The following is a 21,093-nucleotide window of genomic DNA, read 5'->3' as shown; positions in this document are numbered from 1 at the left end:
TTTATTCACGAGGAGATATAATTATTTCCAGCCCATTTGAACTCTTCAATCTTTGGTCTAAAGATGTGTTTTAAGAATGAACGCCAAATATATAGCATTTTCAGCACATTTGGCATTCAAACTATTAAAGGACAAGTCCACTCCAACAAAAAAAAAAAAATTTGAATAAAAAGAGAAAAATCCAACTAGAATAACACTGAAAATTTCATCAAGATCGGATGTAAAATAAGAAAGTTACAACATTTTAAAGTTTGGCTTAATTTCACAAAACAGTTATATGCACATCCTGGTCGGTATGCAAATGAGATGAATGATGATGTCATCCACTCACTATTTCTTTTGTATTTTATTATATGAAATATTCTATTTTTCCTCATTGCCAAGTGAAACAACGATCAATTCCTCCCTGAACATGTGGAATTAGCATTGTTTAATACTATATGGTTCAGTCAAGTCGGTCCGTATTGTCAAATCTATAAAAAATGAAATATTCTATATTTCAAACAATAAAAAACAAAAGAAATAGTGAGTGATGGACATCATCGACTGACTCATTTGCAGGTCACTATCACTGTTTTGTGAAAAATAAACGAAACTTTAAAATGTCTTAACTTTCTTATTTTACATCCGATTTTAGTGAAATTTTCAGTGTTATGCTAGTTTGATTTTTCTTTATTTATTCATATCAACCTTTTTCTGGGGTGGACTTGACCTTTAATACTGTTTTAAAAAATACAAATTGAACTCTTTTTCTCTACCAATAAATCATGAAGACAAGAGTGAGGAAAGAGAAGAGTAAAGATATGAAACGTACGGAATAAAACAAAAGTTTCTTCCTTTTTTTACTCTCCAAGCTTGCTCTCTCTCATCTTTCCTTTCAGTTTTCTCTTATTTCTCATTCTCCTGATCTCTCTTTTCTCCTCTTTCCTATCCAAGCTCTGATTTCATCTTGTGTTATCCAAAATATCGGCAGGGACAAAGGAAAAAAGATATAAACATCTTTGTTGAGATAAAATATTTTCTTCTTGAAATGAAATATTGGTTGCTTAAAACAATGTTGATATGTTTTAATAGCTACAAACACCTACATAATAAAATTAACTATTTTCAAAGATTCTGTTGAACTTTCATTGGTATATTTTGGAAATTCCACCGCTTGGAACAGCCTACAATGTTGTTTAAATGAATCCAAAACTAAAAAATTTTTAGCACAAATTCTGAATTTTGGTTTAACTGTTGTGTACATTAGAGGCTTAAAGGCAAAAATGACACTCAAATGTAAATTATTAATCAACAATCTGGAGATGATAATCAAAATAGTTTTCTTCACAATTAAGTATTCATAAGGGCAATATTAAGTGTACACCAAGTTTGATATATTTGGCTACCCTCAATTTCAGCATAGACTTGGTCCACGGCTAGACTACAGAATATGGACCTTGTCTTATCAAAGTAGCCGAGTGAAAGGAATAGGTTACTGTACATTTCTTCTTCGATTGTACAGTGTATACAAGTTTCAACTTTACATCTTTCTTTGTCAAAATATTTTGAAGAATTTGGCAGCAAACGATTTTTTTGTAAACCACAAACTGATTAGAAAATGACATAGCTATGTCGGTAAACAGTGAAGGAGGCTACAGTTTCCAAAAGGATTTTTTTTATCCTTAAAAAATAAACAATTGATTGCAAATCAATTTGAAATTTGCGGTATTTAAAATGATTATTATTTTATCATTAAAACTTGAAAAAAATATATTTTCTTAGATATTAGTTATTACTAAAATCACTTTTCATCAGTGAATTAAAAAATTTAAGTTAAATGAAAAATGGTCAGCCAGAATCATCATTTTCTTTGAAGAAAAATCATGAAAACAAAAGCTACCTTTACATGATTTATTTTACCAAGCAATAAGCAATGATTTTTGATTAAGTGAAAAATCAAATAGAGTGATCTGTTTTAAATACAATCAGCATTTGATGTCCCTTTTTAAATATTCCTGGACCCGCTTTACCCGATATATTTAGTTATTTACTACTGCTGCAAAATCAAAATTTGAAGTTGAGCAGGCCCTTGTTCTACCTGGTTTCCACAGTAGATAGCATGACCACAATATCATCCTTTGTGAACCACTTGACCCTTGTGAAATAAATGGCTACCTTGTTGAATTAATTCCTTAGTTACAGACAGCACCTTTCCCTTGTAGTGTAATTTAGGAAATAACGATGATGCATACTCTAAAGAGAAAATGAACTGGACAAGACTGTGTGGACTGGTCTGCCATCAACAGTGTCTCATTATTAACTAGTCTTAAAATATTAGCAAACTATTAATGAACAAAACAGGGAATAAATTAGACTATAATTTTACTTGTATAGAGAAACTAAAATGTTTAAAGGAGAAAGTACTTGTTTTGCTACTTTGTAACATAAACATTGCAATGTGAATGAACTGAGTAGTGAAATGTGTTATAATGTAAAAAATAATGTAAAAGAATACACTGTTCAGAATGTTGCATTATGGGTTAACGGCCTGATTTTAGAAGCCAAGGACTTCGGGTGTTGCTATAATGGCTGATGGTTTGTACTGGCCGATGATTAACTGCAGGCCTAGCTGCTTCAAAAATACATGAAGATGAATCGGTGCAGCTCATCTGCGCAAATGACTCCACCGGATCGTAATCATAGGTACTATATATTCAGTCTATTAGTTCAAAGCATTGTTAGGAGAAATATCATCGCTTCTTGCCCCGCCCACCTCCTTTGGTTCGCTTCCTTCCAGCAGTCTTGGGTGCTGCTTTCCTGGATCCCTTTCCTTTGCCTTTGCCCTTTCCACCCTTCTTTCCCTCTCTCTTCTCTGCAGCTGCAGTCTGTTGTTCCTCCCTGATCTGCCTGTTTACAGCCTGGATGGTTGTCAAGAAAATGATGCAAAATAATATTTAATTGAGTACATGTAATACATGTAATGAAGCACATATCCACATAAACAGGTAGATATAAACCTCATGAAAATGCATGTTGGTAAAATTATCTCAAAATTTGAAAACAATATTAAAGCAGTTTGTTCAGTATTTATGAATTGTATTATTCTTATTCAACATGCCAGAGGGCAAGGAAATCAAAATATAAATATCATTTCATAATTTTCAGGTTTACTTGACCTTTTTCATTTCAACAATGTTGAACTCTCCACTTTAAATATAAAAATACATAATGAAACAATAATATCAGTGAATCTCTTGGGAATGTAGAAATCTGTTTGACTTTATTTATAGAAGATGTAAATAACACACGCTTTGCATATTTTTATCTTAAAAATGTATTGTATGCATATCAGCTTGCAGAGCAATTGATTTGGAGTTGGATTTGCTTTTTTCGCTATTAAAAGAGAAGCTAGAATCAGACTGGAATTTCATGCAACTATTCAGAACTTTGACTGTTAAAGATTTTCTAGATTGGAATATTCATATCAAATGATATTACAATTTATCTGAAAATAGGATCGCAACGGATCTTATAGTGTGCGCCAGGCTTAACAGATATTTATGGCACAACATACCTTGGTGACATTTATCTCTGGTTTTTTCCTTGATAGCCCATCTAAAATACTTTTCTGAAGATCCTGCTCCTTCTTCAAAGAACCCATGACCGGATCAAACTAAAAGAATGGTAAAACATGCAATCATTATTTCATCCAGACATGTAATATAATAAGGGACGGATCGATACAAAAAAGAGTTGCGTAACTTACATGTTTACATTCATTCTTTAAGAAACAGTTTGCATAATCTGATATAAAAGAAATTGTATTTTTAGCATGGGGATAAAATGAGGATAGAAGGGAAACTAAATTACCTTTCGCCTTTTCCCTAGATTCTTGATCAGTGGTTCTTTAGGCTGTAGGAAGACAAGAATGAGTATAATGAATATTAACTATAATAAAAGCGATGACTACAAAAATAATGAATACAAAATAATGTACAGGTGTGAGTGTATTACATATGATGCAGTGAGACCATTCAGTGTATTTACAATGTACCACAAGCATGAGGTGTTTACCCTGAGTGCTTTTGTATAACAATGTGAATAACTGAGATACTTGCATTGTCACTTACATCACAAACTTGGACCTGTACATTATTTGTTTGATAAAACAGGTCAGCAAAATGGATGTTTGGAGATAAATTGGTCAGAATCCCCTCTGGATTTCCACAGATCACACACACAAAGAGGCCATTATGCATCTGTTTTACATTTATATGACATCACAATTGTAACCGTAAATAAAGTATGCTGCGCACTTGAGATTGCACATAAAAGTCCTTGCTTGCCATGGCCTTGTCAATGAAAGAAGAAATATATCATAACATCTCAGTTTTTACAAGCTAGAGGTACAGTATAAATGCATTAAAAAATGTAGTGCTGCACCCTACATGTAAACCCAGTGCTGCACACAAAGTGTACATCTGGAAGGTTGCATAATATCAAACATCAGACTACAAAAACCAACACATCAAACCAATGGGTATGCCACTTACCAGTTTATTTTCAAACTTTCCTATTGATGCTGTAGAATGTTTGGATAAATGAATGGACTTGTTGACTAGAGATTTGTCTGGTTTCTCTGTCGGTGTGAGCCCTACTCCTGGAACTGAATTGATAAGATACACATAGAAAAGAAAGAAAATAAAAACATTATCACAAACAAGAGAATTTGCAGTTGGAACATGTATATTTTGTCACCAGCAAGGTTTAAAAAATAGTTTGTTTTAAGAATCACTTCCTTTTAAAATAGTGATTCAAATGTCTATGAAATAATTGAACAATTAGCATCGGAAAAGTACTGATTCTCTTCTTTCCTGTAATAAATATTAGATTCATCCATTATTTTACTCTAACAATTTTATGCTTGTGAAATGTGGTACAGGTAGGCATAGTGGCATACTTTATGAAAAAAAATGAAGTAAATTGTCAAGCATTGTCATCCCATTCATGTATGGATTTTATGTGTTCTACATATATGCCTTTTAGGAAAATGTGGCAGTGATGGGCATCGAACATAATCTATTGATGCACAAATATGTAGTGTACATCAAGCTATTGTGCATGGTTAAAAGGAGAAAAAAAGGAATAGTTTGTCAAAGCGATTGAAAACAACCCCAGTGTGACTAAGATTTTTTTCATTCCAGTGATGTCATCAATAGCCATTATCACACTCTGAAAATCAGTATCAATATGGACATCTTATTCTTAAATAGAAATGAAACTCAATATTGAAAATGTTGACCATTCAGGTCAAAATGAATAATATGTGACACCTGTGAAGATTTTTTCTATGCCAATCTCTGGGGACTAGATTTCTATTTCGAAAATCAAACACAACTTGATTTTTAACCAATCAGAAGCCAGGATCAGAAGGAAGGGTTACATCTCACCTTTTCCTTTCCTTGATCTGGCGATGTTACGTAACCTCTGAAGCTCATTCTTGGCAATTCTCTCCTGCTTGGCTTTCTTCTTCTTGGTAAACTGGTCCTCCATTGGATCTGTTACAGCAAATACATAACATTAAAACTACAAAGGTGAAGTACAGTTACATTACACTATCACCAGGCATCTATTTTCAATGTTGGATGTGTTACATAATCAGACCTGCCAACCTCTGGGAATGAAAAATTGTATTCTGTGATAAAAAAAACTGTATTTTTCCCCAAAAAAGTGTATTTCATGATAAAATGCATGGCGCACTTGCTCATCGTGGCACTCAAGCTGCAAGCTAAAATGTGCACTGCTCTTGCAGATGAAAAAAAACAATATTGAAACATGTGTATATCTCACCCTGGTTTTAACAAAATTATTGAAAAAAAAACATGTTACCTGAAATTACATTGATCTAATAACCATATTTGTGTAAGTTTTATGAAATAGAGACATAAAAAGATGTTTTTTTTTATTTTTACAAAAACGTAGTTTTTAAAGAAACAAGTGGTGCGCCTCTGGCAGTCTCACCTGCATTAAAGGATTCAATATAGCAGCAGTGCTCACTTTGAAAACTACTATTAAATAATCATTCACAAAAAACACCATTCATATAATGATACAATACTACGTTCATTGACAATAAATGACATTTGACCTTGATCATGTAACCTAAGACTTGTCATTGATACTTGATTACCCCTATATCCACATTTTATAAACTAAATCTATAAACTTTGAAAGTTATGACAGCAATCTAATAATTACAACCAAAATGGCCAAAGTTCAATGACCTTAAATGACCTTTGACTTTGTTCATGTGACCTAAAACTCACATGAGACGTTCAATGATACTTGATTACTCTATGTCCAAGTTTCATGAACTAGATCCATATACTTTCTGAGTTATGATGGTTATTCAACAAATACCCTCAACATGGCCAAAGTCCATTGACCTTTGACCTTGGTCATGTGACCTGAAACTCTCACAGGATGTTCAGTGATACTTGATTACTCTTACGTCCAAGTTTCATGAATTAGATCCATAAACATTCAAAGTTATGATGGTAATTCAACAGATACCCCCAACATGGCCAAAGTTCATTGACCTTTGACTTTGGTCATGTGACCTGAAATTTGCACAGGATGTTCAGTGATACTTGATTACTCTTATGTCCAAGTTGTATGAACTAGACCAATAAACTTTAAAAGTTATGATGGTATTTCAACAAATACCCCTAACTTGACCAAAGTTCATTGACCTTAAATGACCTTTGACCTTGACCATGTGACCTGAAACTCGCACACGATGTGTAGTGATACTTGATTACTCTTATGTCTAAGTTTCATGAATCAGATCCATAAACGTTTAAAGTTATGATGGTTATTCAACAAATACCCCCAATTTGGCCAAAGTTCATTGACCCTAAATGACCTTTGACCTTGGTCATGTGACCCAAAACTCAGGCAGGATGTTCAGCAATACTTGATTAACCTTGTGTCCAAGTTTAATGAACTAGGTCTATATACTTTCTAAGTTATGCTGTCATTTTAAAAACTTAACCTTCGGTTCAGATTTGGTGTTGACGCCGTCGCCACCGCCGTCGGAAATGCGGCGCCTATAGTCTCACTCTGCTTCGCAGGTGAGACAAAAACGAACTGCCGTATTTTGGTTGCAAAAACGTACTAAATACGCCAAAAACGTACTGGTTGGCAGGTCTGCATAATGATAAAATCTTGAGCAATTTAAACAGTCAAGCAAGCAAAAATCTGTCCTTTTTACTATTAAAATGTAATTTCATGAAATATTTTACCAGAAAATCCAGAAGGTAATTAAATATTATACCCCTTTTCCCTTTATACATTTCCTTTCTTTTTCTTCGCCTATATTTTTCTTGGTTGCGAAACTTGCTCTTTTTTTTAGTGGAGGTGGTGGAATGCCCCCTCCATCTGCAAGGCAGTGCTGGGAAAAGGAGGGGGAGGGCATCAACACAACTTACCTGCATTAGCTGGAACTTCAAGAAGCCAATCTTTCTTGAGGTCATTCTTGCTCTTGTAACCAAATCTAGGAATCCATTTCTGCAATAAAATATTAAACATAATAAACCAGTGTTTCATGGCCCAACACCACTTTCTCAATCAAAATAAGGTTTCAGTCAAAAATCGTAAAATTGTGATTATTTAATAAGAATACAATCAATTAATTTACTTTATTAATAATAAATCAAATAAAAAAAAATCTGAAAGAAAAACATAAATTAAAATATATCTACAAACAAATATTTTAATAAGCAAAATCAGTAATTCAGAGCAATTCCAAAAGGCCATAAGTACCGGTAGTCCATTTATTATTGGAATATTACTAAACAGTTTCATAAAACACTTGGTGGCGACACACCCAACTTATTTTCAGCACTTATTGCACACTACACAGCTTGGATTTTTGGAAGTTGGGATATGGTGTCCATCCAATCTACAAGAAGAGAATGCGAGGAATCTGGAAGATATATAATTCTAGTACACAAAAGCATAATAAATGCTATTCAAACCATATGATATCAACAAATGTACAAATAACAACAATATAATGATTGAATGATACAATGATTAAAATGATAACATTGTTACCTCTTCTTCTTCACTCCAAACTTTACCAGTCCTTTTCCTCTTGTGAATTCCTTTCTGCTTGGCATACTGCTCCCATTTGGTGGCTGGTTTATCCTTCGGTACCTACATGTTATAAAGTATAGTAACTGTATTATGTGCATTGCTCAGGGGCCCGTCTTACAAAGAGTTGCAATTGATCTGATCAATCGCAACTATGGAAAGCCAGCAAAGTCAACATATAAAATGCATGTTTGTTTAAAAAAAAAACAGATATGAATGTATATCCATAAATTCATTGAATTTTTGACAATTTGGTGTGATCTTTTTTGTTTACAATGGACATTCTGCAAATTTCCTGTAGAAAAAATTATGACACTGATGGATTTCCATAGATTTACAATTGATTGGATCAATCGTAACTCTTTGTAAGACGGGGTCCTGATCATTTCAAAGATGACTTTTATATCATGGAGAGCTCAGACTTTACTGCACTAGAAAAAAAATCACTGATATAACCATTAACCAGAGAGATTGGGAAGGGTTAAAAAAATTCCCATACATGTACAATGTACCTTCAGGAAAACTCAATTCAGAGAAATTAATTACAACTCACCCTCTTTTCTCTCGGCAGGACTGTAGATGGTTCGGGGAGCTGTAAAGTTAAAGAAAAAAAGGAAAAAGAAAATGATTATGTAGAACTACATAGGCCTACAGTGTTGTTAATGTACTTTAATAGAAAGAAATAGCCATTAGCGTTCTGTGTCAGTTTGAATCATCCACCATTCAATATATCCAACCAACACTATCTTCCCCACTGACAAAGAAGATGATCTGAAAAAAAAAGACTCACTAGTTTATATCTCCCTGAATCCATATCGCAAGGTTTCAGGCAATTTTCTGACTACCAATAAGAAGTCCTTGGTGACAGCCCTACTACTGAATGTAAAGTACATCCCACTTTCCCTTTTATTATCATATATCCAGAAAAAAATCTTTTGCAGCTTATTGTAAAGACGTTTTTCAGTCGGGACCCTCGGAACACAATTTTGATGCTTGATTTTCAAGTTCAGAGTAGTAATAAATAATTGGTTCCTACAGGTTATCACTCTCCTTAGATGACAAAAATATTTACAGACTAACCTTGACAGTGATGGCATCCTCAACTCTGTGCACAGGAAGCTAATTCAATTGGAAAGGCAAGAAAAGATAAAAACAGCTTTTGTTCAGTGTCCTACAATTCTCAACGACTGTATCGCAGTCTACTTAAGGTGTATAATGGCAGTACAATGGTAAAAAACCTGCAAAATGTCACTTAACCATTAATAACCATCAATAAGTTCAAATTAATAAGGATTTAAAAAAATCGAAGACGAATTACAAGGGACCACATAAATAAGTTTGACTTCAGCAAATTTTTTAAGATGTAAATAAATCATGCTTTGCATATTTTGGTGTGCTTCAACTTAGGCATTTTTTTTTACCCAAAGAGGGTTAACATATGCAGATTTACATTGTAAATCTACAATTTACGTTGTAAAAGAAAAATTTAAAAATTGTGAATAAATGAACATCGGTAGATTATTATGCCAGAAGAAAACCAAAAGGATAATTCCTCTTTTTACAAGAGAAAAATTATGCTAATTAATGCCACATAACATCAAATACTTTTTACAAGTTTATACTTGTCAACAATGAAGGGATCTAATGGGGACATATTTTTTCTCAATGTATAAAATTTATTTTCAATACTCTTTTTACTATTTACGATTCTTCATCATATACATGGTTTGGATTCCTAATCTCTTAAAGTAGATTATAACTGCCTGAAAAGAGCTGGAGTAGATTTCCTGTGGGCTGTGGATTGATATAATCTACCTGTGCCTGATAAGAGTATGCAATGCAGAGGGTCTGCTGAGCAAGAAACATTTTCATGGTCTGAAGAGCTGCAGAACATCTAATAATAGTGTGGACCTGTCCTTCATTGAGTTCACACACTTTCCAGGGATGTTCATAGTGCCAGCACAGCAACAGTGCACTATCATACAAGTCAAAAAATGTTTAACTTAAGCCCGGCGTACACTATGCGATTTGTTGCGATCCGAATTTCAAAGATATTGCAATAACATTCCAACCAATAAAACCTTAGCAATCAGAATTGTCTGTACTGCAATCTAAATTCAGTCAAGTTCGAGCCTCCCTGTAGGATTAAGAGCAAAATCAATTCCAAATTGTAATGACGTCATCATCGCCTGCGACTTGAAGCCGATTTAAACTTTACTCAAAACACAGGGCTTGCCGAAAAGCAAAATTATGATCTTATTATTCCTAACATTACGCCGAACTTCAAATTAAATAAGTTTGCTTCTTGGAAATGTCACATTTAATGTGATTTATTAAAAAAATGTGTCACACTGGATTGCATAGCTAGTGTGCGCTGGGCTTTAGATTAACTAAAAAACTTACACGGACATGTGTAATCTAATCCAATTTTTTAATCAAATTATAGTGACATAACTCACCTTCCAAAGTTGGTTGAATAATAGTTGGGTCGCATCCCTAGCAATGGAAGCAAGATATTCTTCTTTTTTTCTTCTGGCAAAAGAAATATAAAGCAACAATCATCATGTATCCAGAGTCAGGATTAAGTCACACTTCCATTGATGAGTGGATAGCAGGCCCGACCAAAGAAATACGTAAAAAGGATCTCTTTTTCAAGATTTGGCATGTTTCGTAAGTAATGTAATAAGGGTGTAAAAAATGCTTGAATATTTAAAAAAGGGTATATATTTCGCTAGGAAATCTACGTGTTTACGGTCAAATTTGCGAGGGTATAAAAAAAAGATTAAAATGCTTTATCAAAGATGTACTTTTTGCCCCAACACTACGTGTTTAGGGTACGAATTGAACAAGGTGTGGGAACCGTGGAGGTAAAGCCAACGTCCCATGATCAATATTGCTGTACTTGTTTAGGGGATCAATTCAGTAACGTTGGGGAAGTACAATAAGAAACAAGATGGCGGCGTAAACATCGGGCAAGTCTCTTCCGTCTTTTCACAATATTTTTTCATTTTTTTTGATGAATTCTTGTTTTAAAAATAACAACGAGAGCGTAGAAATGTCGGAAATGAAGTTTTATCCCATGTACATGATTTAGAGCTAGATCTTTTAGAAGGAAAGTAGAAATCTTTTTTTTTTCTTTTTTTGGATGAATTCTTGTTTTAAAAATAACAACGAGAGCGTAGAAATGTCGGAAATGAAGTTTTATCCCATGTACATGATTTAGAGCTAGATCTTTTAGAAGGAAAGTAGAAATCTCGGGGGTGAAAGTTTCAGGTTTTGGCTTCCATTGTGTGAATCTATGGGATAGAAGGCCTGGCTTCGTATGAGAGTGAGTTACGTTAGTAAATGATTTTTACTCTATAGAAGCCGCCAGGCTACTTCTGACCTCAGTGAGACAAAATTTTGGATGGAAAAAATTACACTTTTGTTGGTGTTGTTTCTTTTACTCTTTTTCAAAGCAAGTCTCCAATATGGGACTGGGAGACAATCTCCCATATTGGCCATGCGCCTCTACTGGCAAAGACGCCAAGTCATGAAATTGAAAATCTAACGCATAACATTTTTTTAAACTTGGCTGCTTGGCATCTCTGACTCTGGTTTTATCCAAACTTAATATATAAACATATTATGGCCATTGAGTCCCTGTACAGATCGAGCTAGAACTTTGGTCTCTGTATTTGGTGAGTGGAGCCAACGGAGCTGAGTTCAGCGGAATAACCAACATGCATGCAGAAACCGAAGGCGAAGCTTTTGCTTTGGTCTAGTTTTAATGTTATCCACAGTCCCGCCTACTCATTTTTGTGTTTCGAAAACATAATCTTCATGATCCTCACCTATATTTCTTCACATCTAATGCATTTGGATCACAGGTCAGCAAGTTCCCTAAGTCGATGCCGACTTCCACATCCCGTTGAACTTCTATAGACTTGTATTTCTTCTCTTCCTCCGCTGCATTTCTCAAAACTTTGTCCACTATTTCAGAAGTATCCATCTTTTCGTCATCAAAACAACACGTGCAAATTCATAAATTGAAACAATAGAGGGCGCATACGTATCTAGTTCTTTTTGGTCGTATACAGGCAAAATGGTGAGGCGACGAATTAAATAAGCCCACGAAAATCGTACAAAATCACATTGATCGTACACTTATCGAATTTTAATTAAGAATCATTATGATAATAACATGGAACTCTTTCTTGTTTATACCGTAGGGTATCGATATCGACCACTCAAAGCTACGGAAAGTCCACAGAACTGAACCCAGGAGTGAGGATATCTACCTCCGACTGTTGGTGAAGGTGTGTATTATCAGTACATGGTTGTATTATACATGTATGCCTTGGATTTTATGCGTGGAGAGAGGTGATGGAGAGACGATCCCACAGCTGACCCACTCCCAAATAGTTTTGCTAGTTTGCGAATTTATAATATTGATACTGTTGTTGAAATGTTCTAACAGAGTTCTTTGATCTCTCCCATCATAATCACAAACTTTATTCTTGATTTTCTAATTCAAATGTTTTTAAATGGGCATGAAAATGCATTCTGTGGGGAGTGTGGCCTGTGCCTGTGGCTGTGGCACTGTGCAAAGCAATGCCTGACTGAGTCTGAGACTGAGTCAGTCAGCTCAGGCCTGGCTCGACATGCTCGAGTCATGGCCAGGCTAGGCAGGGTCAAAATCAATTCATTGTGATGGGGTGGGGGGGTACTCGACCAAAAAGTAATAATAGGTATGCGCTGCGGGCGAGACAAAAAACGGGGGCCTTGGAGCGGGCTTATTCAAGTTATTGTAAAAAGGAGGGTCCTCGGAACTACAAATGTTTGTGAAAACGGGTCCTTGGAACGGGTCGCCTGCGTGTGAGTGCGTATGCATCCCAAAGCCTAAGGATCGTGCATGCAGCTAGCACGGGCGCCGGGGCGATGGTTGGACAGCGCTCTGCGGCCGCTTTTCACCCAACTTGCGGCTCATTGTTGCAGATCATGATTGCAGAACGGCGTACAATAACGGAAGATTATAGGCCTACAAAGCTTTGGAGCGGATTTCTTCTTTTTTTCTCGATAAGAAGAAAATGCTATGCTTAGGAGCGGCTTTCTTTGTTCTTTTTCTCAATATAAGACAAAAATGCTATGCCTCGCCTCGGAACGGAAATTTGAGTGTAAAAATGGGGGTCCCCTCTGCAGCACATACCAACTATGCGTTATATACTGAGTGCCCCCCGGGGGGGATAGCCAGGCATGCGATGAGAGAAAGGCGAGGACAGAGGTTACTCTCCTGATATACATGTACCAGCACTACTAATACTAATGCAGTTTCGCATTGGCCAACTTCATGTAAATTCCTCACCAGAAATTGGCAGATTCATGCAGAAATTGTTTGCAAATGTCATCATGGCAAGTCTCTCAGTCTCAATCACAGTTCGAGGTCAATGAACAATATGCCCACTGCTTTACCAAATATTGGAAGTTGGGAACGGCTATATTTCAGCCTCTATCTCAACATTATCATTCAAATACTCAGTAAGATTTCGCTTGGCCTGGCTTAGCCATAATTTCGATACCAGACTGATCTGAATTTGAGACCGAACATGAGACCGCATGTTCACATGAGTTTGTTCGCTAACTTCAGTTTAATTCAAAAGTGGAGCGATGTCTGACTAAGAAATGGCAAGATAACTTTGAGATCGAATCCGAAAATACAACCGTTACCGATTGCGATATTCTGAAAAACAGTGGGTGTATTGACCTTGAAATGTGATTGAGGGACTTGCTATGACATTCACTAACAATTGCTGCTGGGAAATTTGCTAAAAAGTCAACCGGTGTGAAACTGCATTAGCGCCGGACATGCCTTTGTGCTCTGTACGTCAGTAGAGGCGCACGGCCAATATGAGAATCAGACTGTCTCCCATGTGGAAGATTATCTCCAATATCAGATAGACTACCTTTGTAAAGAATTTTGGTATCCAATTTCAGAGACAGTTTCTAGTTTGGGAGACCAATATCTTTTTTTACATTTGCTGCAAAAGGATTACCTTAATGGCAAATGGAAATGTGACAAGCAGATTGTCATGAAAAATTACCCCTTTTCAGAATTTCACCGTCTTCTAATAAAATTCACTGTCTGCTGTCTACTTAGTTTTTATAAGGATTTTCGTTGTCATCCAAGACAAATGGGCTTCTGAACACACTTCTCGGTGAGACAAAATTTTGGGTGGAAAAAATTTCGCTCTTGTAGGTGATTGGGAAATTGTCAACCATATTTGCTGCGCGCCTCTACGTGTTCACCTGCACTGTTCTGCGTCATTTGCTTTTCTGAATATCCTGATTGGGATTCTGAGAACAGCGTCTACAGCTCAATCTTGAATTCCCATTCAGACATTGCTTCGCTTGGCTTCACCGTAGTTTTGAAGTTGGCGACCAAAAGATCTGCCCTCAGCAGCTCACACCCATTCGCTAACTTAATTCATATCAAAATTACACTACAGCGAAGCGATGTCTGACCGAGATTAGAATTCGAACGATGACGTTGAGATCAAAGTCGAAATATAGCTGTTCCTGATCGCGATATTCGGAAAGCAGTGTTTATATTGAACTAGATATGTAATTGAGAGAAACTTGTTATGACATCTGCGAACAATTACTGGTGGAGAAATTTGCTCGAAGTCAGCTGGTGCGAAACTGCATTAGTGCCGTCAGATGCTGCTTTGCCTTGGAAATCCATTTCCTGGCAGCAGATGCATGTATGGTCAATTGGTAAATTGTTAATTGGGGTCTAAATCAAGATTTGAAGTCGGATAATCCTGCTTGGTTTTGACAATATTGAAATCCGAAGTTAACAAAATGTTTGAACATCTTGGCTCTTGTCTTGACTCGTGATAAATGATTGCATAAACTATGGCGGATCGTCAGCCAGACATAGAAACCATGCAGTGTTTTGTTTGTCTGGGCAGGCTGAGAAACCTTGATCTATTATGATACAAAAGTTACCGAGAGCTCGAGGTCTACTTTTGTTACTCATAGTAATTGTTGAATTGTGATTTTTCTTACTGCAGCTCTACCGGTTTCTGGCAAGGCGTACAAATGCCAAGTTCAACAATATCATCCTCAAGAGGCTCTTCATGAGCCGCACCAACCGTGTTGCTATGTCTCTTGCACGTGTGGTAAGTAGAGCATTGGGCAATTCCAAGCAAAAGTGGACATTTTCCAAAAAATTATATCAATTGGCTCTATTTTAAATCTGGATCAAATTTTTCTATCAGAGGTCATATGGAATTTCATAAATACAAAAGGGAAACATAATTAGCCACATTTTTCTTTCTTTCGCGTCTCCTTATAGGAGAATCCAAACCATACAAGAAATTCCATACATGGGACTACATATATTGGTTTTTTACTTAATTTCTATTAACAGAAAACTATTGCTTGTTTTGTAAAATTTTCTTTTGGATGATCTGAACTTCTGAAGGTCATCATTTTACATCATATCAAACAAAACTTTTAAAATATAAGTTTATTTTACGTTGCCTGTGTGTGGATATTTTTGATGTCACTCCGTAACCGGGTGTGGGTTTATGTTTTAAGTAAAGATTAAATGAAATATGAAAGCTAGAACAACATAGAATCCAATCAATAAATCAAAATTGTGATAGCAATTCAAAGTTCAGAGTTTGAGCAACATGTTTTCTCCTCAAATATGCATGTCCATTTTGCGTCACTCCGTAACCATGTTTATGAATATTCATATCTCAATTCAGTGGATCGAAACAACAAATGTTATTATTTTGAAAAGTGGGTTTCAGCAACTACTGTCAGGTACCATTTCTTTGCAAATAACTATTTAAATATGGGTGATATCTTTGTTTGAATGCAAAAATTTGTTTCTGAATGTCACTCCGTTACCTTGGAACGTTTTTTTTTCTTCACAATTGAGCCCGATTTGGAGGTAGAGGTAGGATGACTGTTGTTTAACCCTAATTCTCCCGGGGGGGGGGCCATAATGGCCCCCCCCTCAACAATTTTCGTGATATTTCTGCTGCGCGAAATTTTTTGACCTCGCCGCTCGCTGACTTTTTACTTTCAAGTCTCGCGCAAATTTTGAGACCAAATTTGTGACGCCCGGGTACGCGGTTACGACATTACGCAACATTATGTAAGTGCATGTCAGACCCAAAATTGCTCAGAAATGTGATTTCATGTACAAATCCAATGCAAATTGTGTATTTAGCCAAAATTCATAAATGTATCATTATTTTTACTTTTACTGATTGAACTTAATTGATTTTGCCTTGTTTATGATCAGAATTAAGTCTGGAACAATTTCCATTGAAAAAACAATAAAAAACAAAAAGTAAAAAAACAAAGAAATACATAAGAAATTCATAAAACAATAAAATACATAAGAAATTTATTCCAAACCGAAGTTTTTTTTAATTGCAATTGTTAAGAATGCTACAAAGAATATTTTTACCAAAAATTAGCATTCTAGGAGCTTTATTTAGTGAATTAGAGCAAAAAGTATGATTTATGCATAAATTAGCATAATTAATTCATATAAAATAAAATTTCATTATTTTGGAAAATTTTACCATACAGCCTTGTAGATTACATCGCACACTACCAGCGTGCAAATTTTTGTGTCGCTCACGCGATCGGCGGCCGAGATCTTAAGGGGGGGCCATAATGGCCCCCCCCCCCGGGAATGACAAGAATCAAAATACCCCGGGAGATTTAGGGTTAAAATCATATTATTTGTAGTCAATTTGTCATGTTTAGGCCCAAGTCATAACATTTGGGGGTATTCTTAAACAGATGCATGCCAATGATATTTTAGGAGAGACTAGTGGAATAGTGAAATAAAGATATACCTAAGAAATTCAGGTACTAAATTTCCTTTGCCAAGAAGGCTGATGAATATGTAAAAAGGGTACTCCACAACCAGACCTGCCAACCAGTACGTTTTAGCCGTATTTAGTACGTTTTTGCAACCAAAATACGGCAGTATGTTTTTTCTTTGAAAATACGTTTTTTTTTTGGTTTTTTTAACTAAATCGTAATTTATTGAGAAAAATAATCTCTATATGTCTCTATTTCATAAAACGTGCACAAATATGGTTATTAGATCAATGTAATTTCAGGTAACTTTTTTTTTTTTTCAATCATTTTGTTCAAACCAGGGTGAAGATATACACATGTTTCAATGTTTTTTTTTTCATCTGCAAGAGCAGTGCGCATTTTAGCTTGCATGCAGCTTGAGCGCCGCGATGAGCGAGTGCGCCAAGCATTTTATTATGAAATACACTTTTTTGGGGAAAAATACAGTTTTTTTATCACAGAATACAGTTTTTCATTCCCAGAGGTTGGCAGGTCTGCACAACAAATAAAGTTACTGAATTTTTCATTCATAATTTAATTTCATTCAGAAAGTAACGTGTGCATATTTCTCCATTGTAACAAAATGAATTGCAGCAATGAATATCTTACCCATCAAATCTGTTGTGGATAGAATTTGAATGGATATAGTTTCATGTAATTAAATACAAAAGAATAAGTGGGTATATGTCATCAGCTTGTTATTTTTAGTTTTTTGTGCATCTGATTTTGCTTTATCTGTTCATATCATATGTTCAGCCTGGAGTACCCCTTTAGATTGAGCACCTACAGCTCAAGATTTGTGCCACTGCTAACTATCCATAGTCAAACAACTGATACACAGTGGTTTAAATTAAGCCAGAGTTCAGAATAAGGGTCAACGAGATAGACAAGTGCTAGAATGGTTACAATTACATCTTGCATTTTCACTTCCATAGGTTCGCTACATGAACAAGACTGGCAGGGAAGGCAAGACTGCAGTCGTCGTCGGCACCATCACCGATGATGTCCGCATCCACAAGCTTCCCAAGCTGAAGATCTGCGCCCTTAGGGTGACTGCCCGTGCTAGGGCAAGGATCATCAAGGCTGGAGGAGAGATCATCACCTTCGACCAGCTTGCCCTCCAATCTCCCAAGGGACAGAACACAGTCCTCATGCAGGGTGAGTACTAAATAAAATCAGTTAATCCACCAGCCTGCAAATGATGGGAATCACAGTTTTTGTATTAATTCAAGTTGTCTGAGAAAGATTGTGGAGCTGTGTAGTAGGTCCGGGCCCTTTTGTTTAATAATTTATATTGACCATAACTGGGTATTCAAGCATAATAACTACTTTAAAATTGATGTGGCCCAGTGGATTAGCCTCTGGACTTTGAAACAGAGGGTCATGGGTTTGAATCCCAGCCATTGTGTAATTTCCTTCAGCAAGAAATTAATCCACATTGTGCTGAAATCTTGGTGAGGAAATTTGGTACACGACAGGAATTTATTCCTTGATCAACAGTCTGTGTGTAACAGCTGTTCTGCATAAGCCAGGGTATTTATGTTACAATACTGTAGAGATTTTAAACTTAAAGACATCTGATAAAGTGGTAAATGCTGTATGAGCAAGCATAAATTTTATTATTATTATGATGTTAATTTATACACTGACAGCAACACGACAGACTAAGGTACCTTGTCAGAACCCCCTCTTCGTGCAGGAATCTTACCCACAAGCGGCCTCTCATTGCAAATTCTCTCACTTCTTCATGAGAGACAAAACAATGGGGAATGCAGGAAGCCGCCAAGAGAAGATGCATAGTGCTTTTATAGCAGGATTCCTGTTAAATGACACTGGACAGACTTTAAGAAGCATTTTTCTAATTGATTACCCAGCTGATTCTTATAACACTTTTCATACAGAAGATGCTAAGATTCTAAGAATAGAAATATTGCATCAGAATTTGTACAGAACAATTTCTCTCCACGTTTCTACAAAGATCTTTGAAGTCATTGCTCTGATGTGATTAAGTATTATTTTCTTTTGCACATTAGTGCAATAAATGCAAACGTCTGTGTAGAAATGTGGAGAGAAATTGTTCTGTACAAATTCTGATGCAATAATGTGATAAAGTATTATTTTCTTTTTATTTTTTAGGATGCCGAACCTCTCGCAAGGTCTACAGGCATTTTGGAAGGGCCCCGGGAACCCCAGGAGCACACACTGCGTAAGTGTTGCCTGTTTAAAACGTCTTTATTTCAAAGTCTCAGACTTCCTTCTTCTTTTGTTGCATACCAATTCCCTCGCATTTATATGTGCAAGTTTAAACTAAGTTTATTGTTCAAATTCTGATACTGCAATCTCTGCTCTTCTCCCTTTTCTTTCCCCAAGTGTGATTGATTTATCAGTAATTTGAGATCTATACCTGATCAAACTTTGAAGTTGATTCAAAATGAGATTATTTATTTAGGAGAGCAAGCCACTTTAGTGCACTCAATGACTTCTTTGTGACCTCTAAACTTGGATAAATACCAGTTGTGGTAACGATCTCAAAATGAGTTCGAACAGAATCATATGAAATTACCGCCCAAGGGTTTGCATCTATACATAAAAAATATGTGGCAAATGGCTTTGAAAGAAAATGTGTAATTGCTGAGAAATTAGCAAAATACGCACAGAATTCTATCAAATGTGTGGTATTTTTCCAAGCAATGTTAATACACTGTCCCACATATGCTTTTCTGTGTTAGTGATCATCCAGATTTTTGGTTTTAGCTAAGATTTCATGATTGCACAAAGATAAGTTTACATTAATGTACCAGATCTAGATGTATGATAATATGGTGACAATTAACCTAGATTTTAAAAACTTTCTCATTCAATAATTGTTTGCAACTACTTTCTTTTACCTTTAATACCCCTACATGAACAGATCGTTGTCATGCCTGTGTACATGTGAGACATAATGGTTTTAGAAAAAAAAGAGTCTGTCACAATATCCGTTCATAGCTACATTATATGAAACATATCACTGAATATGCACAGTTGACATAGGACTCTGCATTGAATTCCATTTTTTTTTTCAAACAACAAAATCTAGATTTAATTATTATCAACAGGAAATCACTAGTTATGCATGCTGTTTAAAACCAAACCTTTTTTCTCTCTTCATTTCTTTCAGACCATATGTACGCGCCACTGGTCGCAAGTTCGAGACAGCTCGAGGTCGCCGCAACCGATGTGGATACAAGAACTAAGAACCAGGATACCCAGGGTTGCCTGCAAAAACACCAGTGTCATCTTCATTGTCTATATGTCTTTATCATAGCATGAATAAAAGAACATCACAGATACTGGATACATTGATTACTTAGGCCTGGTTTATACATGTGTACAGTGATTCAGTTCCCTATCTAACTGAGAAATGTCAGAGAAGGAAACAGTGTACATAAAGAATGGGAGAATTTGGGGAAAATGCAAGAGAGTGAGAGATGGAAGTAGAGGAATAACATGAGTTTAGTAGAAACTGGCTGTTATGAGAATTTATCCATTTAAGCTATTAAAAATTACCTTAATAAAATTGAAAAGAAACAGATAACAGACGAAAGAAAGAAAATGGAGATGATAAAAAGTAAGATAAGAGAAGGAAAAAAAGAATGAAATAGGCAAATAATTTCAAACATTTAGGTCATAAATATTTTGCTTGTGCTTGCATTGCTTGTTGGTAAGATAATCTGCTTAATTGATTTGTGTTTTGTATACATTTTCAAAACAAGCCAAGTATTGATATATAAACATTTTTTTTTGCCTTAAGTGATTCAAAGTACTTGATTTTATCTTGTTTGTGGTCGCATACGTATCACCGACAAATTTCATCGAAAAGAAAAAAAAGGTCGAAAAAACGCATGATACACAATAATTTTTTTTTTAAATACATTCGATACAAGAGAAATTGATCTGATACGGCAATTTTTTTCAAGAACATTTGCAATGAACAGTACAGTTTCTACTCCAAAGATGAGAAAATTTGTAACTTTATTTTGGAAGTAAAAGTAGTAAGTATAATTTTGTATACAAATGCACAAATCATCATAATAGCAATTT

General features: G+C 35.5%; 2 protein-coding genes across 2 annotated transcripts; one reads left to right on the top strand and one right to left on the bottom strand.

The window, feature by feature from the left end:
- Window positions 1-1,000: 1,000 nt before the first annotated feature.
- LOC129269332 (ribosome biogenesis regulatory protein homolog) lies at window positions 1,001-12,446 on the bottom strand. The gene is made up of 11 exons (XM_054906825.2): window positions 11,973-12,446; window positions 10,599-10,671; window positions 9,220-9,258; window positions 8,693-8,731; window positions 8,101-8,202; window positions 7,473-7,551; window positions 5,433-5,540; window positions 4,536-4,648; window positions 3,853-3,894; window positions 3,557-3,655; window positions 1,001-2,900 (listed from the first exon to the last, which is right to left on the bottom strand). Exons 1-11 carry the CDS (start codon window positions 12,128-12,130, stop codon window positions 2,733-2,735), a joined length of 1,020 nt encoding a protein of 339 aa, XP_054762800.2. The 5' UTR covers window positions 12,131-12,446; the 3' UTR covers window positions 1,001-2,732.
- On the top strand, window positions 12,155-20,347 carry LOC129269333 (large ribosomal subunit protein eL18-like). The gene is made up of 6 exons (XM_054906826.2): window positions 12,155-12,226; window positions 12,351-12,437; window positions 15,192-15,299; window positions 17,946-18,168; window positions 19,147-19,216; window positions 20,171-20,347. Exons 1-6 carry the CDS (start codon window positions 12,224-12,226, stop codon window positions 20,244-20,246), a joined length of 567 nt encoding a protein of 188 aa, XP_054762801.2. The 5' UTR covers window positions 12,155-12,223; the 3' UTR covers window positions 20,247-20,347.
- Window positions 20,348-21,093: the final 746 nt, after the last annotated feature.

Source organism: Lytechinus pictus, chromosome 10 (genome assembly GCF_037042905.1).
Source record: "Lytechinus pictus isolate F3 Inbred chromosome 10, Lp3.0, whole genome shotgun sequence".
In the NCBI taxonomy this organism is placed as follows: domain Eukaryota; kingdom Metazoa; phylum Echinodermata; class Echinoidea; order Temnopleuroida; family Toxopneustidae; genus Lytechinus; species Lytechinus pictus.
This window is presented reverse-complemented; position numbering and strand designations above follow the sequence as displayed.